This window comes from Scyliorhinus canicula, chromosome 11, assembly GCF_902713615.1.
Source record: "Scyliorhinus canicula chromosome 11, sScyCan1.1, whole genome shotgun sequence".
NCBI classification, from domain to species: Eukaryota; Metazoa; Chordata; class Chondrichthyes; order Carcharhiniformes; family Scyliorhinidae; genus Scyliorhinus; species Scyliorhinus canicula.
In genome coordinates, this window is record NC_052156.1 from 11,980,676 (window position 1) to 12,006,079 (window position 25,404).

General features: G+C 49.3%; 1 protein-coding gene across 3 annotated transcripts in view; it reads right to left on the reverse strand.

The window, feature by feature from the left end:
- Positions 1 to 12,869: 12,869 nt before the first annotated feature.
- LOC119973828 (high mobility group protein HMGI-C-like) overlaps positions 12,870 to 25,404 on the reverse strand; it is a 168,826-nt gene continuing 156,291 nt past the window's right edge. For 2 of the 3 annotated variants that reach the window (XM_038812282.1, XM_038812281.1), the window contains one exon: positions 12,870 to 15,355. In XM_038812282.1, the coding sequence (XP_038668210.1) occupies positions 15,305 to 15,355 (51 nt within the window). In that variant the 3' untranslated portion in view covers positions 12,870 to 15,304. Of the gene's footprint in view, positions 15,359 to 25,404 lie in introns of all 3 variants that reach the window. The other variant, XM_038812280.1, reaches the window with a different exon arrangement.

Genomic DNA, 25,404 nt, shown 5'->3' on the forward strand with positions numbered 1-25,404 from the left:
AGGAAACCGGAGCACCCGGAGGAAACCCACGCAGACACACGGGGAGAACGTGCAGACTCCACACAGACAGTCACCCAAGACTGGAATTGAAGCCGGTCTCTGGCATTGTGAGGCAGTAGTGCTAACCGTTGTGCCACTGTGCCGCCAGGCCCGAAGGAAGAAAGGGTTGAGGGTCAAAGCTGATCATGGCATGCAATGGCTTTAAAGTCAATTCCCGGCTCAAGATCTGACTGAGAGGAAAACGCATGCAAAATTGTACATTTCTTAAAGCGTCGAACGCACACTTGCTGTCCAGTCAGAGGAAACAAAGCATACATAATATTCCCATACGTAGGCTGAGCATCGCCCTTTTAAATAAAATCACAAAGCTAGCACACGACTTGTGGCAGTATTAATAAACGTTGGGGAACCCAGCAGTGGTGGGACTTCCATCCTCCGCACTGTCCATGGCTGACATCAGTTAGCGTTTCTTGTTCGCTCACTAACTGTCTGCGGTCACCACTGATCGGAGCACCTGTACTGCACTCAAACATAGCTCCAGGAAGTGAAGGCTGAAGAATAATGTGCTGCTATTTCCACATTCTCATGTGAGCAGACAAGAAAGAAACAGCGGTGATGACTGGAAGTGAGACAAACCTCAGCTTCCTGCTGTCCGCAAGGTGGGAAAGCCTTCCCTGCTACAGGGAATTTTCCGTCAATCTTCTCGGTGCAGGAGGGCTAAATTCTCCCCAGTTCCTTTCATTCGACCCGAAGAAAAGGAAACCTCAGGCCTCAACTATTGCGTTGGGATTTTCGGTCAATTCTTATCAGCCTGCAGACATGTTGACTGTACATAAGCATGGCACTGCTTCTCAACAATCTGCTGGAGACCCAGCTGGGGTTCCACATATCCTGGTAAGGTAGGGAATGGCTAAGCAGTGCCCAGCTAGTCCTCCTATGGGAAAAGCCTGATGCGTAGAAGGACCGACCGGCCTCCATGCCAACCCTCGAACCATCCCATCCCAGTAAAATGTGGTGGTTGTGTGCTAGCTTGCTATTTTGACACAAATCGAGAATAATACTCCTGTGCTCTATCTCAGCTCGGCCATGAACACTTCAACATAACTAGCAAGTGGAGTGAGGCGATTTGAGACCATTTCTCACCGTCAATTTCTAGTATTGTGGCTGACCACTGTTCACGTGTGCCTGTTTTTCAAGCTTCTCAAAGCAAGGAATCATTACTACGACTGGCGACTGGGTTTATTTCTACTTATCTGAGGTATGCTCAGGCCAATGAGCTTCCATTTCAATCCAGTACCTGTTGAACCAAACGGGGCCAACTTGGCAAATTTAGTTTCTGTGCATGAAAAGCAAGCAAATACTGATGGCAAACTGATTGGGCCTGTGGATGAGAGCAGGGGTGCCGAATTAAGGTTTACACCTCATCATCCAGGAGGTGATGACAATATCTGGGTTCGGACTTTCCCAAGTTGGTTCAACCAACTTTTTTCCTTTTAAAAAAAAAATAAATTTAGAGTACCCAATTACTTTTTCCAATTAAGGGGCAATTTAGCGTGGCCAATCCACCTATCCTGCACATCTTTTGGGTTGTGGGGGTGAAACCCACGCAGACACGGGGAGAATGTGCAAACTCCTCACGGACAGTGACCCAGGGCCGGGAATCGAACCCGGGTCCTCAGCGCCGTAGGCAGCAATGCTAACCACTGTGCCACCGTGCTGCCGATGGTTCAACCAACTTGAGTTCTCTTGGCACAACCGAAATATGGCCAGAGGAGACACAGGCAAGGCCAAACAATTCTTTCTTTTACCGAAGGGACTTATTCAGGTTACGGAATCCCAGTACGTGGACACTTTTAGCATCCCGGCTCAGTCGAAAGTGCTCCAAGGTCAGATAAAGCACAAGCATAAGGACTCGTCTACAATGTACTTCAACCACAATCTTAGAAGAGCACTCTGCAGTGTGGTCTTCCCAATTCTTGCACTTGGAATGCCCGTAGCCTCATTAGATTTAGTGGCAAATCCCAGCTGGGTTTCTGCTGTGACGTTGCGCAACAGGAACCCTTTGAGACTGCACCAAACCCACCCTTGGGGTGGAATGAGGAACCATTTCAACGTAAGAGACGGAGAAGATGGTCATTGCATCAGTCTGGACTGGAATGCAACCCAGAGTGAGAGGATCATTTCTAATCCACTCCGCCACCAGCAAACTCAAATCGAAGTGGTAGAGAGGCAAGACAATTTCCAACAGAGAACCCGCCATGGCCGAGCAAAGATAAACGGCGGAGACAGTAAATGAAACACTCCTCACAGGGCATCAGTGACAAAATACAACCCATCTTGGGGGTGCTGCTCTGTTTCTTTTTTTGTAACGGTAACACAAATACAGAATTCTGATGAGGTGCAGGCAGTAGTAAAGGCAGTAGTATTTTCCAGTAAGTAGCCGTGCCTTCAATGTGCTTTCTTAGACGTTGCCACTTTGGTTTCTGATCAAAAGAAAAAAAAACACAACAGTAGCGGCAAAAAAAAACATAAATGCAGTGTTATGTCAAAGACAAGCAAGTATCCTTCCCATCAAGCTTTGGTTTGACTCAAGTTTTTTGTCGTATAAAAACAGCTCCAGGCAAATAAAGAGATTCCAACAAATAAAAACACAATTCAACGGTTAGACAGAAGGAGACGCAACCACAGCTGGATTCTTTAAGCTGGTGTTTTACCTCCCAGTCAATGACGAGTTCTATCTGTTCACACAGACTATTGTGCTCTCCTTCGCTAAACCCTTGCCGTGTTGACCCAGTGCACGAGACTGACTGATAACAGCGAAGGCCCCGCCGAACCCAATTAATCGTCCTGTGGACAAGGACAGCCTTCCCGTACCAGCCTCCCCAAACAGGCGCCGGAATGTGGCGACTAGGGGCTTTTCACAGTAACTTCATTTGAAGCCTACTCATGACAATAAGCGATTTTCATTTCATTTTCAATCAACAACATTTTTCAAGCACAAGAGGGGAATTTAAGGACGGGATTTGGAGGGGTGGGGGGGGAGGTAATATTTATTTTCTTCCAAATTTAGCATATAGTGTTTCCACTAACTACCATTCAATGTCATGTGATAGAATACACTTCTACGAAAGAAATGGGGAAAGGGTTGGCTGGGCGGGGTGGTGTTGGGAAGCTGGTGGGGCTGTTCGAAAAGTTCTTCTAATGGGGTAGCACAAGAACCATGGGCCAAATGGCCTCCTTGTACATTTCAGGGTGCTATGACAATTTCTATGATGAGCCATGGTTGCCCTTTTTGGAGATTCATCGTGGCATTTGATGCATTGCTGACAGGAGGGTTCTGTTTTATTGAAAAAAGGCAAAGGATGTCTGGGTGGCTAGCCTGATGCACAACCTGTCCAAGAGGGGGCTGAGTGCAGCTGACAGGGTGACCCTTTCTTTGCAAAGTCCTGAATGTTCACAGCACTGAGCACGTACAGAAGACCGTTCGCCAATTCGAACGCTGTCTGCAGTCACCCCATGAAATTGTGAGATTTCCATCATTTTCAACTCGGAATGTGGGAGAGGTTTGTCTTCTCTCTCCCCAAACCTCCCTTTCCAAATGCACGGGCTTCCAAAACCTGTTTGGGCTTCACTGACAGGTCTTTCTATTTTCTGCCTAGTTGATGGAGTACAACTAGTCTCAGTTTCCCTGCGTGAGAGGCGGGGGATCGACTTGGTATTCCTAAAGTATTCCTTGCTCTGTGATCTTGGCTTCCTAATTAAGTTAAAAATATTGTGCTGCCAGGTGGCACAGTGGTTAGCACTGCAGCCTCGCGGCACCGAGGTCCCAGGTTCGATACCCGGCTCTGGGTCACTGTCCGTGTGGAGTTTGCACGTTCTCCCCGTGTCAACCCAAAGATATGCAGGGTGGGTGATTGGCCACGCTAAATTGCCCCTTAATTGGAATAAACGAATTGGGTACTCTAAATTTGTAAAAAATAAATTTAAATAAAAATATTGTGCTGCCTGCTCAAGTCAAACATAAAACAAATGCCTTTCTCCCTCCTCCTGAAGCTGGTGACTCTCTAAATGCAGCATCCATGGGCACTTATGGGACCAAGGCAGGTGGATGGATTTGAGACACAGATCAGCCTTGATCTCAGTAACAGGCTGGAGGGGCCGAATGGTCCACTGCAGTTCCTATGTTCTCCACCATCCATTACTAATAACGAGCCTCAGTGATGAAATTAGTCTGTGACACCCAGCATCAGGAATCCCGCAAGAGCTTTTATTGAGCAACTTTCTTGCCCATAGTCACCCCTTGGTTTTGTTTGGCTCTCTGAAAGCCATTATCAAAGTCAAGCCCCCTTCTTTCCCCAAGACCCAGCTTCCACTGAAGCACAGACCCCACAGGGATTACTGGACAGTGATCCGCAATGGAAGCCTTGCCCACTTTCCCCTATCTTACCCCAGAGAGGATGAAACCAAATCTTTAATTCCACCACCCTGGCTGATGACAATGAACAGCACAGGCGAGGGATCAAATCAGTTGCTATTCCTAGTCTGGGGGGAAGTCACTCGGTAGCAAAGCTAACAGAGTCATCGGGGGAAGGCAGCAAAACAATTTCTAATTTCTTCCTGACAAGCTACTGTTGATGAATCTTTCCACTGGGTCCCCCATACAAATCAAACCAGTGTCTCGTTGGAATTGCCCCACAACAGCTTTGTCAATGTTGGAGACTCTTTCCAATGACTCAAGGATAACTTCACCACACCGAAAAGCTTTAGTAGTCATTAAGGGCAAAATTCTCTATTTACATTCATCCTCACTGATGTCTGCGTCGGCTTACAGCTCACTTTTCAAAGAAAGGGAAGTTTCTTCGCTATGTTCCCCAGTACCTCGCTCAAGCAGAGTTTACCTCACATCTTTCACACTCTCAAGTTCACATCATCCAGCAGTGTGGGTGACTGTTCCTCTCAGTGATGTCTTCCATTAGTTTCTCTTCCAGCCTTCTCCCTTTCTCTGGCACCCTCGTGTCGCTGATACCTCACAGCAATGCCAGTGAGCTACTCAATGACGACCGAGGCACCAAGAGCGGAGTGCACTTCCCAGAGGAACCTCTGGATGACGACCAGGAAGTTGGAATTCTGGCCAAGTAATCCTTTCCTTCGCCTGGGGTGCCGAGATCAATTGCAACATCCTCAATGTTGGATCAGCTGGGATCTGTTAACCAGGGATGATCGTCTGGCCTGTAAGGTTGAGTATAACATGGGGCATCTATTCTATTAGTGAACAGACAGGAGTGGATACTGGGTTTGGCAGCAAGAAGGGAGTGATTGGTGTCAATAATCAGATCTAGCCTCAGTACATGGACTGGATGTCTAATTGATTTTCCTTTTCTCATTCCTTCCGGAAAATCTGGCACCTTGCAGTGTTTTGGAGAACTGTGCTGTGTCGAGGACTTTGCAAATACTCAACTGGAGGTCAGATTGCCAGAAATATTTTCACATAACTGACAACAATCGGGGCAAGTCCTTCGAGAAGGTTCATCAAGTTCTAAATGCATCTTCCCCCCCACATCCCGCACCAACCCCCTCAGTTTCCCCAAGAAGTGAAAAGTCACTTCTGCAACACCCAGTTCCTTAAAACTACAGCCACTTTCTAACTGTGTGAACAAATATAACTACTTAGGAAATGTAGCCTTTGGAGGGAGGAGCATCCACCAACTTAAAGTCAAGATGTGGTTTCACAATTGTCCCCTCTTTCAAGCATAAAATTGACAAAACCACTTGCATTTACTGATATGTTTGCAGTGTTCTGCCGTATATGAACCATACAGAATAATTGACCGCTATAGGCTTCAATTCATTAAAGCACAGTCACAATTGTCCAGTATATGTGAAAAATATTCAAAGAGAAAAAAAATAACAGGTTACAAGTCATAAACTAAGCTTTAAAGGCACTCAATCAGATCTTCCCCACACCCCCCCCCCCCCCCCACCCCGCCATCTGTAACTGAAGACTCCTGACCTTATGATAAACTTTCCATTTAAAATGGCGGCAAAATGGTTCCTTAATTCAGTCATCCCTACAGAGTTAAAAACAAGCTCGCCTAGTCCTTGATTTCAGCCAGTTCGATATGAGGAAAGGTTTATGCATGAGGTCCCTCACTGTTACGCTAATGAGGGGAAAAACGAGTTTTATTTAAAAAAAAGAACCTTGTCTTAAAGGGGCCACCAGACTGTACGTGGAATGTGTGTCATGCATTTATCATTGTCCTCCTTCATCTTCACCTCAGTACTGGGGCCTTGGCTTCGCCTAAAGACTTTGATGGGGTGGACCTTTATTAGTATTTGGGTTTTATGAGCACGGTAAATGGATCCATGGCAAAGTTATTTAGCTGAGGTGAGCTGTGTTTATTCACAGAAGGAGGCATATCCAACTGGCTGAAGCATCAAGCCATCTTCATTTTGGATAAGCCTGGGATTTTGGGTCTCACCCTTTGCCTCCAAGTGATAGAAAGCTTAAACTACAATGGGACTCATTTCTTATTTTTGAGAATGGAAACCAATTGATCAAGAATTAAACTCCATGACTTCATTTGAAAAAGTCCAGGTCAAAGGGAAGTGACAGTTTGATTCTCTTTGTCAAAGCTTGTTGAGTCATCCAGATCGGAAACATTAGCTCCACAGATTTCTCCACAGATGCTGCCAGGTCTGCTGAGATTGTCCAGCATTTTCTGTTTTTTTTTCAGATTCCAGCATCCGCACTAATTTGCTTTTATATAACCAGCGTAAATGGCTCCTGTCGAACAGAGAGTCTGACAGGGTTGTCGTGGGTCAACCCAGAGGTGCAGCAATAACGCATTTTTGAAATAAGAGGCATCAAAACTCGGAACAAGTGTTCAGGTTGTTGTGCAAGTCCAGGGACTGTTCAGAAAAAAAAAAATCTCCGTATCTTCTCAAATTCTACACCTCTCATTTGGTTATTTAATTTTCAAACACCTTCCGAACTTTTGCAAGCAACAGTCTTGCATAATGTGGCCCAAGTGGAGTATTCTGTTCAGATGGGGGATGGCCAGGGGTGGAGTTAGAAGGGCACACATCTCTATAACACGAATTAACAATGGCACAATAAACCTAGTACAATTGGGAAGGTCAACCTCCCAAACAAGGCCAATAGGAGACTCCAACTGAGGATACAATGTGCCAGAATGGTGGCAATGAATTTTCAGAGTATTGGTTAGATATGGTGAGATGGGACTTTCCACTTTCCACAGTACAGTCTGGGGAACTCTTAAGACATACATGGGTTTTCAGGTGGCACCATTTGATGAATCGGTACACATAGACTTGGCATTCTTGAGGTAGGTACAAGTGAGTGAGGATCAATAATAACCATGCCATTTGTTTTACTGATTTGTTTTTTACGATAACGGATGAGGTTAATGGTTTATTTTATTTCTTGCTAGTTCACCTGGGGTGGGCTTCCGGTGCGTTCTTGCTTACTTCCTGTCGTGAAGCAACAAGTAACGGCTAAAAACTTTCACCCTCCGCCGACGTTTCAAAGTGGGATACAAAACCCAAGCTCCTGCTCTTGTGCGGTTTCAGGTGACACATGAAAGGAAAACCATTCAATTGTGTCATGGAGGAAGGAGTGGCATTTTATTTTTTGGTCAGGGCTATATCTCAAGAGGTTCTCTGGTCAATGGTTTTTGTCCCATGCATCGAATTGAAAGGAGCGCCCTTTTCTCCCCCCCCCCCCCCAACCCCCTTCCCGGCTTAGTTGGTAAGTGCACTGCCAGGTGTGCCCTGAGCCACACAGACAACAAGGGTTCCAAACTCCATCCCTGAATTGCATTGAAGTTGCTGAGCTGAGCTGGGACATATCACATTTGAGCTCAGTGCCCTTGGGTTCGCTGTACTGCAGTTAGTGTCCCTGCTGCCGACCACTGCATTAATGGTGCTTGCTGGAGAGGGCATTGTGCCAGGCGTGAGGAGAGGATCGGGACTGGGCGTGCGATGATCACCGCCCGCCAACCATCTGGCAATACCCGCCTCCGAGGTTTCTGTGTGACCTGCTGCCAAGAGACTGGATGCTCCTAACTGACTGCAGGAAGAACGCCAAAGGTTCGGTATTTAGTGGGACGAAGCGGGACTCTATGGCCCTACGCAGTGTGACCCGCCACAGGAGATTCGATGACCCAGCCAAAAGTCCATTGACTTTCAGCAGGAGTGGATGATCCCAGCAATGGTCTGGGCTGGAAAATCCTTATCTCGGGATAGGGAGAAGGGGCAGAGAATGGAGCATTTTCCACCATTTCTACCTTGTCCTGTCATCAGGTACTCCCTTCAAAATGTACAGTCGAGTTTTGATGCAGAATATAACTGCTCCTGCACTGCCATGAGAATTTACCACAATCTCCAGTAGCCAACCCTGACTGGGTGTATTTCTGGAGGTATCATTATGTGACCCCCCCTGTTTCCAAACTCCCCGAGCAATAAGCAGCCATTCTGCATCAATTCCAAGACTGCCAAATGATAATAGACAAAATAATTTAAAGAAAACAAAAAAGAAATATTTTTTTAATGCCCGCTATGCCACACAGAGCGTGAAAGGTGGTCATTGGTTTCATGTCCCATTAGTTAGTTTAGTTGGTTCCGTATGTGCAGTAAGTTTTTTTTCTGAGGGGGGGGGGAGGGTGTGGTGGAGGGGGATAGGGTGGTATGCTGGAGAGTGTACAGAGGGAGGGGTGGAATCATGACTGGCACGAAGGAAGCTTGCAATTTCTGCAGCTGTGCAGACCAATATCTCCCGGTATTAGAGTTTGCAGCTCTCTATCATGTGTTTCTTCCACATGGCAAAGCGATGGGTGCAGACCAAGTGCCATCTTATTGAGGTAACCAAGCGGCTTTGAAATTTAGCAGCCCACTCCCCGTGCCTTGGTAGCTGAGGGCTAGGTGTGCAGTCCGGGCCTCACCATTTGCCACTTGCCAATTTTGGAACACGTGATGAATAATGGATTGAGTCTGGCAGTAACTGAACTCAACGCAGTCTCAAGGGCACCCCAAGCAGGCCTTGGTTACGTTTGACTGGCTTCATGTGTCCCCTTCACTCCCTGTCACAGCACTTGCCCCTCCACCCCGCATTCCCCCCCCCCCCCCCGCCCCGACTCCCAATTCCTATCTCTTCACTTGAACCCATCTTTGTGAGTTTTCCCTTCCTCTGGTTAAAGTTCAAGTAAGGGTTTGCGGTGAGCTAGGTTTGACGTGTGTGGGTTGAATTACTTTATCCACTTCTGTCAGTGGCAAAGGAGGCTAACGGGTTCCTGGGAGAGGAGAACAAGGCAGAAGCTCACCTGACATCATAAACTGAAGCAACCGAGCTAGCACAGTTTATCATCATCATCTGAACCCTGAGATTTGATCACTGTCTGCCTAACTTAAGATGTGCGGATTGGTGAGGAGTGAGGTTATGGGGATTGTGTAACAGTGCAAACCTGTCAGAGAGAGGTTTTTGTTGGGCAAGGGTTTTTCAGGGGTACGGTACGCGGGAGGGTAAATGGGGCTGAGATACAGAGCAGCTGCCTCCCCATTGAACGGCGGAGCAGATCGGAGGGAGCCTGAAAGGCCTGAAGCCTGTTCCTACTTCCCAGGCAGTGGTCGATGCTAAAACAATGGGGTTCCTTGCAGCTCTGTGGCAACCACTGTTGGAGGTGCCAAACTGACGATCTACTTCACATCATTGATCGCCACGTTAGACGTTGCTCCAGTTTACCAAGGTACGACTTGTGGTCGCTTCCTTTGGAGGGGTTTTAACAACTGAGTATCAAGCATTGACTGAGAGACTGCAGTCCGACCGGTCCTGAACTGTTGTTTCGTGAGAGATACAAAATGAACATAAAGCAACGATATGGGCTGAGAGGGACTCTGACGTCCATGACAACTAATATATATAATATATATATGTTGATATACAGTACAGTTTGTAAGTCTTGCTTTCTTGTTCCTTTTATCTCAGATGCTGCACTTTTGAAATACACACTGAGGTAGTTGTGGATTGTGGCCATAATCAGTTCAACTATACAAAAAAAAACAAAAGTGCACAAGTGAAGTATGTAAAACCTGACCATGAAAAATATAACACAGTTTTCAAGAGTTTGATGTTCCTGAATTGTTTGAGTTACCTGAAAAAAAAATGCTCTCTGACAAAACAACAAAGGTGAAAATACCTTTTCACCATCTCTAAATACTGCTTGCAGTCCAATTCGAGGCCTACTCCGGAGGCTCGCTGGTTTCCCACTCAGGTGCCGCAGGCGAGGGGCAGGCGGAGGAAAATCAAGCCGGGGGGGTTCTGGGGCCCGGCATTGCTCCGATGGCCCTCTCCGCGAGAGGGGACAGATTGCCGGCACCACCTGGATGGGAAATCAGCCCCAGTTCTTCCCACCTCCCTGCACCCCCCCCCCCCCCACCCCGACACACCTGAATTTAAAAAAGTGCTGGATCCCTCTACCACGTCTAACTTCCTGCTTGCTGCAGTCTGTCAGCTGAGCGACGGATAGAAAGGGACAGGGTTCGTGTGAGGTGAATAAAGACAGCCTCCCTTACCCCCCCCCCCCCCCCCCCCCCAATCAGGGCTGCCATTTTGAAAATCTGGCAAACATTTGCTCCTTACTGTTTCAGCGGCACATCCTGATGACTTCATCAAGAGGGGCAGGCAGAAAGCATTTAGCCATTCTGACCTCAGTGCTGGTCTCTCCTAGTTCCTATTCTGCCTGGAATTGTCATGCACCGTGGGCTTTTAACCCTTCACTCATGTCACTCAATAAAATAAAGAATATGAAAGGCAGGTTGCCTCAGCTCCGACTGTCTTAAGTCCGTTTCTTTATACTTTTAAGCTTTGGTGACACCAAGGCAACCCCATGATGATGTCATCAGCATTCAGCCCTCAGTAAGGAGAATGAATAAAATGAATGCTGACGTTGATGCCAATTCTTGCAATTGCTCGTTCCCCCCCCCCCCCCCCCCACCCCCTCTTCAAGCAGTTCTTGTGATGGTGATTTTTCCCCTCTGAGCGATGAATTGAAATTGTTTCTTTTGGTTACCCGGGTTCCCCCATCACATTATAATGAAAGCAAGTCAGTGGTTTGCTGGCCATTTTATACTCTGAGGTTCTGCTAAACCTCTTCAACCCCATCACTTGAACATTGCGCAATTTATGAACGGGTCCTCAGTCGTCTACTAGCCTCTCCCCTCTGCTGAATGTTAATCCTTTGTCAATGAAGGCCTCAGTGGTAAACTGCAGTAAGCGATGGTATCAAATTTTCCAAAAGGCCACACCCAGTTGGCCATTTATATAACATAATGATACATCTACCGACTACGCCTCATCTCAAACCCCCCATCTTTGGTTTCCCATAAGTTTCTGGTACTTATCTAGGATTGCTGAACCTGTTACAGTATGCAGTAGCTAATTTGTGTGGTTATAATATAGAAAGAGAATGAGGCCTTGTCACTACTTTTTTAGCAAGGTACCCTACACTCAAGCACAGAGACACGCTCACACAGAAAATGACAACCTTATTTTAAAACAGGTAAAGCTTAAACAGTCTGCTGTATGATAGGAATTAGAAGTGGGCACAAGGGTACTAGAGTCTCCAAAGAGTGAAATCTTCCAAATGCAGGCCTCGCCTTACCTAGATTATGGATCCCCAGATTTTTGCCCATTGCCTCAATTGAGTGGTTGATGCCAACCTGCTGGTTGCCCCATAAGAGGCAAAAACGTGGCAAAATTTGGCAGTGCCCTCTCACACTAGTGACGGTTTTGTGACATTTGCTTGCCAGTACTGACAGTAATAAGCACTTGTTGTCATGGCAGCAAAAATGGCCACCTCCCCAACGCAGAGCAAAGCCTTCCTCCTTCTCTTCACTGCCAAGTTGCGGGGTTTGGGGGGGGGGGAGGTGGCGAGGGAGCACCGGGGGGGGGGGGGGCACTTTTATTTCCTCTTCAAGGAGGGGGTGCCTTACACTTAAGCCGCCAAGTAAACCACCCGGAACTAGTTTAGAAGGCTCATGGGATTATTTTCTGGCCTAAACCGAGGCACAACGCCTGCAGAACTTATGGTCAAGAGACAGATTGTCCATAGTTTGGATTGAATACACGCTTCACAACTGCATCGCTGTGAGGCACACCGTCACACGCAACTGATTAAATCAGAACAAAAATATATACCACGTCCTTCCCAAATCAAAACATGAGGGGAAGGGGCAAATTAATCTCTTTTTAAAAGAAGTTATTCAAAAGCGTTCAAATGCACAAACAATGCAGTTAGCGAGTTACAATCCAACTCTCAGCTAGTTTGACAGGTGTCATTTCCATGTAAAATATCGCAACCTAGTTATTTAAATATATCTGCTGGAAAAGTTTTAAAGAGGTGCCTCCTCTGGATTAACATCACGATTTAACCATTGCATCTTTTTTTTAAAAAACTTCAGAAGGCGTTCTCCCACCGGTACTCTTCTCCACTCAGCACAATTATGCCGCACAGTTTTTTTTTGAAGAAGAAGCTTTCACTCCCCCTGCCCAGTTACATCGTGAGTTAAGGTGGCACTGATAGTAGGGAAAGGTACGGTTTGGGCGAAAAGGGAGCAAACCTGCTTCTCTGTGCGATTTTATCTTGGGCACAATCGGGGACTCGTAGAGAGCACGTACGGCGGGCAAACAGGATGGAGTGGGCACCCATTGTGCTGCGGGCGAGCTTGCTGCCCCTGGGCCACGCTGATTGGGCATTTCCTCAGGTCTGATCCCCACCCCCCCCCCATCATCTGTTTAGCTGCCAGGGCGGGGTGTGAGGCTGGTAGGGCGGGGGGGGGGGGGGGGGGGGGGTGGATATGACTGATATCCTCTCTGAGTTGTCAGTTTTGAACAACACTTTGATCTATGGGTAGTCAGGTTCCTGTAACTGCTCCTCCTCAGGACCAGATTGAATTCAATTCTCCTGGTGAACACCATTGGTCCAGATTGTGACTAGAGTGTTTGGAAAGGAAGGATGTTAATAAAGTCGATTGCCAATGACAGAATTTGATATGAATTTGAATTTCAGTTGAGTGTCAAGGCAGATTGATTTGAAGTCCGGGAGAGCCCCATTTTCTTGCTGCCATGCGGAAGACAAAGACTTCTTGATGGCTTCAGCACTCATAGAATAATGCCTGACTGTGGGCTTTTACTTCAGACCCTGATTGAGTGAGTCAGGGAGGGTATGGGAGAGCTCGCTTATCATGGAGATAAACCCTTCAAGGCCAGAGACACAGCTGACGCCTTGCTACTCTTAACACAAGGGCCTCATCACTCACTGGAGACTCCCACCTGACAGCTGGCAGATCTACAACCTGGTCTGGAGCTTATTGCACCCCTCCACTTGTTGTTGCCAGGCGACAGAGTGCGGTGAGTCTCCCTTCACGCACGTAGAGCATAGGCTGCTCCCTGCTGAAGACTGCTTGCTTCTAGCGCCGGAATCTCTGGTGTAGAGATTATGGCGGCTGCAAATGGGGTCAACATGCTGGCACCTGATGTTGCATTCCCCCCTGCTGATCCCTCCCGACCTTCCCCTGTCTGTCTGTGGGGAGCGGGGATGAGATAAGTTGAACACACAGCTGCGAACACCCTTGACCAGATGAGGTACTCAAAGACAGTTTTTGGCAATGGGAAGTCGAGCGGGAGATCGCAGCTAATTCTGATCGTGAACCCGGCAGAGTTCTTCTTACACACTCACCGAGATCTAAGTTAGTGGTGACTGGAGGAGCTGCAGGGGGGAGTCCTGCAAAGGATGCTGTCATGGGGGCCCACGTTAAACCTGGCTTCACTCACTCCCAGAAGGCTTTTTGTAGTTTGAATGTGCTATGTCAACGGAGAGATGGTTAGAGCTGATGACTAACCGCTCACCTCGGGGAATTAGTTACCCCAGTGACTCTCTCGCTCTGCTGGTGTTGGCACATTGTGGGGTGGGCCAGGAGGCCTGGGGCTGGATGAGAATAAAGCCAGACCCGCAGCCGTCAAGAATGGCCTTCACTCTGCTTGGACTTTGATGAAAACTCAAACTCATCCTTTTGCCACATGCCTGCAACAGAGGAACTGAGGAACCCGACTTTAATCCATTGGAAGTCCTTAAGGTCATTGGTTCGAGAAAGTGCTCACCTCTGACCAGGTGGAGGTGACGGGGCTGCTGGGAAGTTCCGCCCTAATCCAAGGCTCTTTCTGAGGATTCAAATTGATGCCGTTTGCTGGATTTGATCTCTGCTTGTGCCGATGGCTGTCAAATTTATCCCAGATTATTCAAGTGGGGTTTGGAACCTAACAATAGCCTCATTCTCACTCCTCCCTGATTACTCTGCCATTAGACTTGCTTTGTCAACTAATAAAGAGCAAGAGTAGGCATCTGCCTCAGTTAAGCACTTCCCAATTGCATCGTAAAAAAACATAACCAGAATTGTCACTTGGCAGTGGAAACCTTGAGTATTGCTGAAAAGGACATGTGGTCGAAGCTTCCCTACTTGCACTCATCAGGACAAACACAAAAGAGTACCAAATTTCAAACAATCGCAACGCTTTATACTACAAGAGAAAAGGATGCTGATTGGTTGGAAAGTCAACTCTGATTGGTCAAGGCGTTGCCAATGGAGAAAGCAATGGGGAGCTCCAGGTTCCCCAACCTCCGGGGTGACTCCATAAAAGGGCAAGGCTTGATCATATTCCTTTTGTTTGCGGAGTATGTTGCTTCCAGCCAGCGTAAAGGAGCCTTGTTGTGATCATTTGAAATTTGGCATTCTCTTATTTGCTATGATGAGTGTAAACTTCAGCAACATGTCTCTCTTCTCAGCAATATAACTAGAATTTTTCTTGTGAAGGCACATTAACTCCCAAAGCCAACAAAGACATTCCAATGACACCTGTCAACACTGCTGACTAAGATTGTACAGTAACCATCTTAAATATATATTTTCTTAAAGGAAGCGTAAACCCAAGTGCCCACATTCCAGAAGATGTAAACTGATGCTTAATAATTTTCTTAAGAATATGAAACCCACTTATTTCCTTTTCCACAGTGCCCATGTTGGCACTTGGTAAAGGATTTATGCTGGTTTTTGAGGTTGCTGTCCAACATGGCAGTGGCACAGTTGTGGCAGAAGGAAATTTATAATTAAAAAAAAAATGAAAAAATAAAAACAAAAAAATATTTTAGAAAAACATTTTTTTGTTGTTGCAATCTTCATGGCTTGCTCGACAGCAGCTGCCCAGCCAACGAGGTAGAATTTTATTGCGAGGTGCTCAGTTGCCTCCTGAAGTCGATGCTCTCTCTGGTCCCTCCACAGTCCCCTCCTGCTGGTTAAAGAAACAGAAAGAAAACAGGTTACCATCACCCACCTCCACGCCAACCTCAGCTCACCTGCCGCTGAAACCCTCGTCCATACCTCTGCCACCTCTCGAGATGGCTATTTCAATGCATCTCTGAGCCAACCTCCCATTTTGTGTCCCCTGAGAACGTGAGGCATTTGAAACCCTGCTGCCTGTACACTTACTTGCACCAAATCCCATTCATCTATCAACCTTGTGCTCGGTCACCCATGTTGGCTCCCAGTCCAGCAATTGTACAATTGCCACTCTTGCCCCTCCTTATCTGTAACCCCAACCCCCTCCCACCCTACAACTCCAGAGATTTCTGTGTTCCAATAATTCTGGCCTCTTAAGCATCTCCGGTTTTCACTGCTCCACGATTGGCAGCCTTGTCTTCAGCTGCCTGGGCACTAAGTTCCGGAACTGCCTCCTTAAACCTCTTCTCCTCTCTCTCTTTCTCTCCTCTAACTCTTTGAGCAAGCTTTAATAATAATAATAATCTTTTATTAGTGCCACAAGTAGGCTTACATTAACACTGCAATGAAGTTACTGTGAAAAGCCCCGAATCGCCACACTCCGTCGTCTGTTCGGGTACACAGAGGGAGAATTCAGAATGTCCAATCCACCTAACAGGCACGTCTTTCGGGACTTGTGGGAGGAAACCGGAGCACCCGGAGCAAACCCACGCAGACACGGGGAGAACGGGCAGACTCCGCACAGGCAGTGACCCAAGCCGGGAATCGAACCCGGGACCCTGGAGCTGTGAAGCGACAGTGCTAACAGCTGTGTTACCGTGCTGCCCACCTGCTCCAATATCAGCCCATGTTGGTGTGGTGACAGATTTCGGCTGATTACACTCCCGTGACGTGCTGTGAGTCATTGTTCCACGCGAAGAAATGCAAGTTGATATTGACCGACTTGCTCCACATCCTAAACAGGCTTTGTGAGCAGGACTCAGATGTGTGGAGACATACAGCAAACTTACACGTGGCATCTATTGAGATAGTGCCTATCACATCATGCAGAAGCATTTCTAGATGTTGCATATGACATGGTTCTGTCAAAGCAAACACATCAGTCATTTTGCACCTAGTAAAGTTGCACAACCTGCGACAAACATCTTCCCTTTCTGGAACATTATCTGAAAGCCATCTTGGGCCAGGACATATCAGAAGTCGAGTCCTTCGAATATCACTGATTCGTATATTTATGCTAATGGCCCTTGTTGAATGAGCAACGCGAGCAATGCAACATAGCACTATCGTGTTGGGGCTACAAACCCATGACCTTCTGGTAGGGTGGATGCATTACAAACTGAGGTTAAACGGGGATCATCAATCAATGTCCAAGCCTCAAAAGAGTGGAGATACCTCAGACTGGAATATGCGATGGAAAGAAACCTCCAACTGAGCAGCTCTAGTAAGGGGCTCCCCGGGCGATATTGGTTCGCCCACCAGGAAGTTCTCTTGAGGGACACACCCTTTGACCAAGTTTCTGGTATAACAATCAAATTTCTCGAAACATCCGCTGCCGAGGCAGGAAACCTCCTTTTGGAGAAGAAGGTGAGATAACTCAGTTCTTTTTTTGGTCGTTGAAATGAGAGTTATCGTTGTCAACTTCCCCTTTCGTCCATTTCCGTGGCAGATGATGTTCTCGGTCACTGGTGCAAGACTGGTTCTTCTGGTTGGGGAGGGGTGGGGGGGGGGGGGGATTGGGGAAAGAGGGGGAGGTGTGGGGTTCCCCCTGTGTACTTCCTCATTTTATAATCCAGTTAGGTACCAGTCCCCCAAAACCCAGGGGAGTGCCGCACCCGCAGCGTGGCTAGGTGAGATATCACAGGCAATACCACAGAGTACAAGGGAACGAACAACTCGTTCATTGTGTCTGCTGCTTTTAGACTAGGTGTGTCCCATAGACACAATCAGCTCCATCTTCGTGATCCCTCCTCCACCCGGCCCCTGTCACACATTCTTTTGGAAAACATTTGGATTTGTCGTCACCATTCAAACTCCCAGAAATAGCAACAGACAATCTGTCCAAGACTTCTTTTTAATGACATCGATTGGGTGGTGCGGGGGGGGGGTTCAATATCAGCCAGCATAAAAAATACCTCAGGGCAATTTTGGGGCAAATTCCAGAGAATTCAGAGACTGAAAGCAAGAGTGACATCTGGCCCCACATCCCATCTACAGCTTGTGGTGTCTCCCACCTGTAGCGACCATGTTATAGAGGCCCGCTCACCCATATATTCTGGAAATCCGTGCAGGAGGACGGTACTCTGCAAGAAGGAATTCTGCCTGGTATCTGACCTAATTCCACATTTCTGTCTTTTGTGCTGATGTTCCCTGGTCCTCTTGCGCTTGATTCGTACCTTTTATAGAACCAGAACCCCTTGAAACATTCAATTCTCCCGTGAAACACGTACCCTGTGCCATGCGCCGATCTGTGAAACTCCGCTGAATCCTTTGCCAAGGACCTCAATATCATTGGCCAGGTGAAGGAATTACAACCGGGCAGAAGCAGTCACAGCAAGGTCTTACACAGAGGCGGATTTACAATGAAACATATCGTGCTGAGGCACAGGGCCCCAACCATGCAGGGATTTTGGAACAAGGATGATAATTTGAAAGTCAAGACCACTGCTTGAACGCGAGGCCTACACACAATCGCACCAATTAGGGGCAGGAGTAGGCCATTCGGCCCCTCAAACCTGCTCCGCCATTCGACAAGATCACAGCTAACCTGATTGTGGCCTCAACTCCACACTCCTGATAGCCCGTGACTCTCTTATTAATCAAGAATCTATCCCACTCTGCCTTCAAATTTTCAATGACCCTGCCTCAACCGCTCTCTGGGGAAGAAAGTTCCAAAGATTCACGACCTCCCTCCCCCCCCCTCAGAGAAAACATCTCTTCTCATCTCCGTCTAAAATGGGGGACTCCTTGGTTGGAATTTCCTGGCTGATCATGATGGCGGGGTCTTCTGGTGTGTACCCCCCCCCCCCCACCCCGCCGCGGGTAGCCCGGTGGGGAGGGGGCATTCAATGGAAAACTCCCTGACAACGGCAGGACCAAGAAGCCAATGGCCGGGCCTCCCCTGCCGCCACAAAACACGCGGCGGATTGAGCAGAAGGTCCTGCCCCTTATTTGTAAACCATGCCCCCGAGTTCAATCTCTCCCACATGGGGAAACGGCCTCTTATTTCTCACTCTTCTAAACTCCAATGGGTACAGACCTGCACAGCCCCTCCTCATGAGATAACCCCCATTTCCAGGTTTCCGTTGAGTGAACCTTCCCTGCACTGCTTTTAAAGCATTTGCATCCCTTCCTAAATAAGGAGACCAAGACTGTACACAGCTCTCCAGTTGTGGCCTCACCAGGGCCCTTTACAACTCTAACAATACATCCCTACTTTTATATTCCATTTCCCTTGTAATCAACGGCAACATTCCATTTGCTTTCCTAATCACTCGCTGTACCTGCATACCAACCTTTTGTGATTCATGTACCATGACAACCGGATCGCTCTGTACCTCAGAGTTCTGCAATCTCTCTCCGTTTCAATAATTTGCTGCTTTTCTCGCTGCCAAAGTTCACATTTTCCCACATTGTACTCCATTTGGTACGGCTATCCATCTAATCTGGCCGGGATTCTCCGAGCCCGCGTCGGGTCGGAGAATTGCCGGGGGGGGGGGGGGGGGGGGGGGGGGGCGCGAATACCGCCACGCTGTTCTGACGCCGGGCCGCCGATTCTCCGATCATGCCGGCGCGGTCGCCACAGCGCCGGTGGGGGGGCCATTGACGGCAGCCCCCGCGCCGATTCTGCTCGCTCGACATCCGAGTTCCGCCGAGTCCCCCGGCATCGTTTGCGTATGGTCCTACCCGGCGGGACCTCGCCGTTCTGGCTGCTGGGGCCGTCCTGATTTGGGGGGGGGTGGGGGGGGGGCGTGTGGGGCGAGCCGACTCCGGGGGGGGGGGCCTCCATGGTGGCCAGGCCCACGATTGGGGGTAACCGATCAGCGGGTGCGCTAATTCTGGGGCGACTCAATGTTCTTCCGTGCCGGGCCCCTGTCGGGCTCCGCCATGTTGCCCACGGGCCAGTGCGGAGACAGCCGCAGCGCATGCGCGGACCCGCGCCAACTGTGGCGCGCTTGTGCGTACCCGCACCGGCCGTGGCAGGCTGGCTTTTGGCGCCGGAGCTGCGCACAGCACCCCGGCACCATTCTAACCCCTGAGAACGGGGAGAATAACTGGGCCTGGAGGCCTCAACTCCGACGTCAACACTTGGCCGGAATTTCAGAGAGTCCCGGCCCTATTTTTCCCCTTTATCTCTGTGATTCTTTCCCCTCAAGTAACCTTCCAATTCCCCTTTGAAACATAGGCCTAGCTTTTTGCAATGAAGGAGAGTCTCCCTATTATTGTGAAAGTGACAATGAGGCCTAAAAATCTGAAGTCCTACCCTTGAACATGGAACCTACCGTAGAAATGGGAATAGGAACAGGCCACATTGCGCACGTGCATGTTTCGAGGAGGGAGCTTCCCTTATAACTCAGCAGCTTCCTCCACTCATGTTTAATTTTGGTGAACCCAGGTATGCAAACCGATGTGCGCTGGTACGGTCTGGTAGGAACAGGCATGAACGTTGTGCAATCCTTTGGAGAGATGGGTTAACCTTATGGAAGGGTAGGGCACCCTTTTGGATATTGTCCTGGGGCACCTTTGGGTGAGGTCAGGCGGTCTTTGAGGTACGTTAGGTGCTCCTTGGGAGAAGTCGGAAGCTTGGGATTGTTAAAAGTAGTCATGAATGTGCACAAGAGAGTGCATAAATGCATTCAATATCAAACTCATTGGGGCTGTCAAAGGTGTCCAAATGAACTGTCACTGTCAACCGTGAAACTGTCAAGGAATATAAAATTCCTGCCATTTAAATCTTTGAAAAATATGCCTGCAATTTTTTAAAAAATCATTACCTGCTATTTGACTCTATTGACATAAACCGTAGGGTTAGCATTACTGGATTAGTGCTATTTGACTGATTTGACAATCTTTCAATATTACAGTAAGGTGCCTGCCATTTCATAGTGTGATTGAAAGCCCCAAGGGGTTACTGTCATGCTGAAGTGGGACTATGAATTCCAATGCTTCATTCTATAAGGGATTATGCACTTGAATTAAATATTTCTTCTTATGAGGGATTATGTAGTTGAAGGAATGTAAACATAGTAAATTTGTTCTCATGAATGAGAGCACTTTTTAAAAAGAATAAAGTCTGCAATAAAATCTCAGGACTTTATTTCAGAATGGCTTCTGAGGTCTGCCCATGGTGAGTGGGCGTGGTAGGTGTAAGAGGGATGGTAGGGAAATGGGTTGTCATAAATTGGCATAGGGACTATCAAGGTCCATTGGGATGGGCATGAGATGGCATTGAGGGGATGAGGTGTCTTAGGGTGGGTGGAGTGCTTGAGTAGGCATGGATGGGAAATGGACAGTGTGTGGGGGAAGGGTGAGGGCTGAGGGCTGGAGGGGTGTTTTATGTTTTCTTTTTTTTTTAAACAAACAGCACAAATTGTGGGTTAATGCCCCAACTGAGGGGGGAAATCTCTGACAATGTTTCACCCCCTAAAAGCTGCACCGGGTGTTGGGCTGGGTTCAATGTTGGAAACAAAGCCTGCAAATTCAAGAATAAAAATGCTAAAAACAGAGTCAAGGTGACACTTAACAGAGGTTGTACACAACATCGGCCATATTTCTCTTCTAAACCTCATGATTAACAAGTAAGATCTCTAATATTTACAATAACAATCAACCTACAGCCTTCCTTAAGATCTTTTCAATTGTTTGAAGTCAAGGCAGGTACTGACTGCAATGCGACAGCTCACCAACACTCCTTTGATAACACCTTCTAAACCTGTGACATCCACAACCTGGAGAGCCAAGGGTCGCAGACACCTGGGGCACGATTCTCCCATACGGGAGAATGTATGGGAGAATCGCCGTTCCCGCCATTTTTTCCCGCGGCGCAGGTCTGACACTGGCAGGCGATTCTCCGAGGAGTGGAGAATCGGCGGCATTTGCGCCGCTGCGTTTGGTGAGGCGTCGCAGCTGGCGGGAACTCTGCGCGTAGGGTCGGGGGTGGCCTGTGGGGCGGGGAAAAGCGCTCCTTCACTGGGGGGGGAGGGGGGGGGCCTCCGATGCGGTCTGGCCCGCGATCGGGGCCCACCGATCGGCGGGTCGGCCTCTCCAGTCCCGACCCTATTTTACTACGCGACCGGCCCCTGAACCCCCGTGCCATGTTGCGTCGGGGCTGGCGCGCTGAGGAAGTCCCCCGCGCATTTGCGGGTTGGCGCGGCCCATCTGCGCATGCGCTGGTTGGCGCGGCCCATCTGCGCATGCGCGGGTTGGCGCGGCACCAATTTGACGCCAGAAACGGAGGCTGGAGCGGCGAGAACCGCTCCAGCACCGCGCTGGCCCCCTCTGGGGGCCAGAATTGGTAGTGCCCGTGCCAGTTTCGCGCTGTCGTGAAATGCGCCGGCGTTCACAACGGCGCGAACACTCTATCCATTTCGACGAATCGCGCCCCAGGTTCCCCCTCAAACTGCTCACCAGCCTGGCTTGGAAATACAACATTTTTTCCCACTGTCGTTGGGTCCAAATCCTGGCGTTCCCTCCCTAACAGCACTGTGGATGTACCTACCTACACCCCACAGAGCAGCGGTTTAAGAGAGCAGCTCGCCACTACCTTCTCAAGGGCAATCAGGGATGGATAATAAACACTCGTCTACCCAGTGATGCCCATATCCCAAGAATGAATGGTGCAAAAAAAAACAGCTAAAGAAACTAAAGAATCAGTTAGGTCGATGCCAATAAAACAATTACAGGGAGAGAGGGACTTGACAAAACTGGCACATTAAGTAGTCAGGAACTAACATCAGCCACAATCATTTCAACCTTCAGGGACCGATAAAAGGCTAAAGACTTAGTGCGACACAGCCTCGAGGGTGTTAAGATAACATCGCCACTTATCAGTCACTGAAGTACCGATTAGTCCTTGCCTTGTGTTCCCATCCTTTCACAGACCTGAGTTGCATTCAAAGTGAAGGAATGGAAGTGGAATGGAGCAGGAGCCAAGTCATTTACAACCTATTTAACTGAGAACACTGCCTTCCCACCAATGCTGTGTCCCTGGCAGCAGCCCCAAGCTCCCTCTGTATCAGCACTTGTGACAAAGCAGCGCAAGTGCGGGAGCCCAGCATTTCTGTAATACTTCAGTCGGAATTCCCACGCTAGCTGCCAGGTCAACATGGGAGAACTCCCAGCCAGTGGCTGGAGCCAGCTGCATGCTCACAGCGTTTACAAACAGAGGTTCTGTGTGATCCAGATCCCACATATATATTTTTGAAAATCGAACCTCGCTCAGGCGATGAAAAGCCCCAGTGTTGTTTTGGGGCAACAGGTTCATTTGAACAACAGGTCAAGTGAGCCGTTTCATGCTGCTATGGAGTGCTGCACGAGTAGTCTTGTCACTAACAGGATGTTGCCATCAGGCCAGAAAGAGGTTCTGCCTTAACACGCAACATTGTGTGTGGATTTCAGCGCCGATGCAATGCCAGGTCCGTCGTCAGTGGGCGAGATATTCCGTTGGCCGCCGCCAAAATCGGGATAGGCGATTGGGCGGCGAATCGGTTTTGACGCTGAAATCGTTAGCGGGCCTGAACTGGTATTTTCCGGGGCCTCTGCGATTCTCCGCCTCCACCGGGGCGAATTCCCAACGGCGGGGCTCACTTGTGCTTTCAAACGTCGTGAAACAGGTGCCGCGGCTGCTGAGGGAGAGAGAGGGGATACGGAAAGTGTCTGACATTGCCATAGTGTGCTGACAGTTGTGACACTGGCCGGGGGGCTTCTGCCAGGGCTGGGGGGGGGGGGGGGGGGGCATGGCAGTGGCGTGGCCAGGAGGTGGGCTGTGGGGTGGACGGGCACGGAACACCATTGCCGCAGCCGGCAAGGCACATGCAGCGGCGCACGCCGCTGACTGCCCACTTAGTGCCACGGGTCACAAAGGGTCCACCCCCCACCAGACCTCCCCTCCTAGGTATCCTCTGGCCCCAGCCAACCCATCAACGGGATGGACGCACTCCAGCGCAATCAGTGCCACCTTGTTGGCTGGGATGGTGTGGGTGTGTGGGGAGTGAAGTGCTAATATGAGGCTGTAGCTTGTCAGCCTCTCGAGTGCCAATCCTGACCCCGGTGAATCCAACACCTGTTTCCATTGGAATCGATTGTGTTACATAGTGCTGGTGCTGGCCCCACAACGGTCACTGAATCGGTCCAGATGCGGCGCTGGTTTTGCTGTCGTGGAAGTCCACAAATCCTACCCCGGCGTCAACACTTAGTCTCAGGAAGAGAGAATCCGGCCGGGTGTGTCCCAAAGATTGGCTGATCAAATCAAGCAACATACACCTTCGATTGCTCGTAATTGGCAGAGTTCAGATCATATTCAACCAGCCTTATGCTTGCAAAACCCAGAACAAAACGTCTACTGCTGGATATTAATCAGCGATTAGGAAGCACTTGCTGCACAATCCTGAGTGTGCTATCAACAACATGAACAACCAGTTTAAGATAATCAGTCAAGCTCATAACGTGGCTCAGTTACCTTTGCTAGAAGCCACATACACAGTGACCCTTTCTCTGAAAACAAAATAATTACGTTCAAGCCTCGAGTCTTCTTTGAATTACGCAGGAGCTTGGGGAACCTATAGTTTCCCGTTGCTTCCTCTATGGCACCACCTTGGCCAATCAGAGTCAACTTGTTGTGATTGTTTGAAATTTGGAATTGGGGCGGGATTCTCCGGGAATTGGCAGGGCGGGCAGAAAGGGTGCAGTGGAGTGGCGTGAACCACTCTGGCATCGGGCCTCCCCAAAGGTGCGGAATCCTCCGCTGGCCTGTGTGGAAGGCCTTTGGCGCCGTGCCAGCTGGGGCTGAAGGGACTCCGCCGGCCGGCGCGGGTCCGCGCTTGCGCGGGAGCTTCAGCGTCTGCTGACGTCATCCCTGCACATGCGCAGGCGGGTTTTAACTTTGTGCCGGACATTGCGGAGGCCTACACGGCCGGCAGGAATAGAATCGGTGGGCCCTGACCGCGGGCCAGGCCACCATGGGGGCAACCCCCGGGGCCAGATCGCGCCGTGCCCCCCCCCCCCCCCGAGGACCCCGGAAGCCGCCCACGGAGCTGGGTCCCGTCGGTAGGGACCTACCTTGATTTACGCCGTCGGGACCCTCGTTAAACGGGCGGGACTTCGGCCCATAGCGGCCCGGAGAATTCGGGCGGCCCCGGGGCCCATTGTGTCACGCCGGTCCCCGCCATCCTCCGAGGCGGGCAGCGCGATTAACGCCGCTGCGACTTTTGGGGGGTCGGAGAATTCAGAGGACGGCGGGGGCAGGATTCACGCCGACCCCTGACGATTCTCTGACCCGGCGGGGGCCGGAGAATCCCGCCCAAGTGTTTGTTCTGATGAGTGCAGAATAAAAAGCTTCAGCAACATGTTTACCCCTTTGGCAATATTCAGTGTTATTTTGTTAATTTTGGGAAATGACTGTCTGTACTAAATCTGGGTTATTGCAGGGACCCAGGCAAGTGGGGTAGCACAATTGGAAAAACCTGTGGGGGCACAACTGGCCCATGTTGATTCTTCTGGTAAGCATTTTGGATGGAATTGGCATGTGGGAGAAGAATAAGATGCTGCTTTGCAACATGAGGTGGTGAGCTGCTGGCCAGTGAGCTGGGGGGGTGGTGCAGCTGGTGAGGCTGGTGTGAGGCATTCGTAGTTGCTAACTCTGGTTGAAGGTGTTCCTGGAGATTTAGTCATGGGACCTCCTTGCACCAACTGCCCCACCCCCATATACCCACCCATGCCTGACAGGGTCAGCCCAGTAGGGCACTGCCTCCCCACACCAATAGGAGATCAAATAGATGCTTTGAGGGGAACTATAATATGGGAGGGCGGCCGACAGGTAGGTAATGCACCATAATCCAGGGG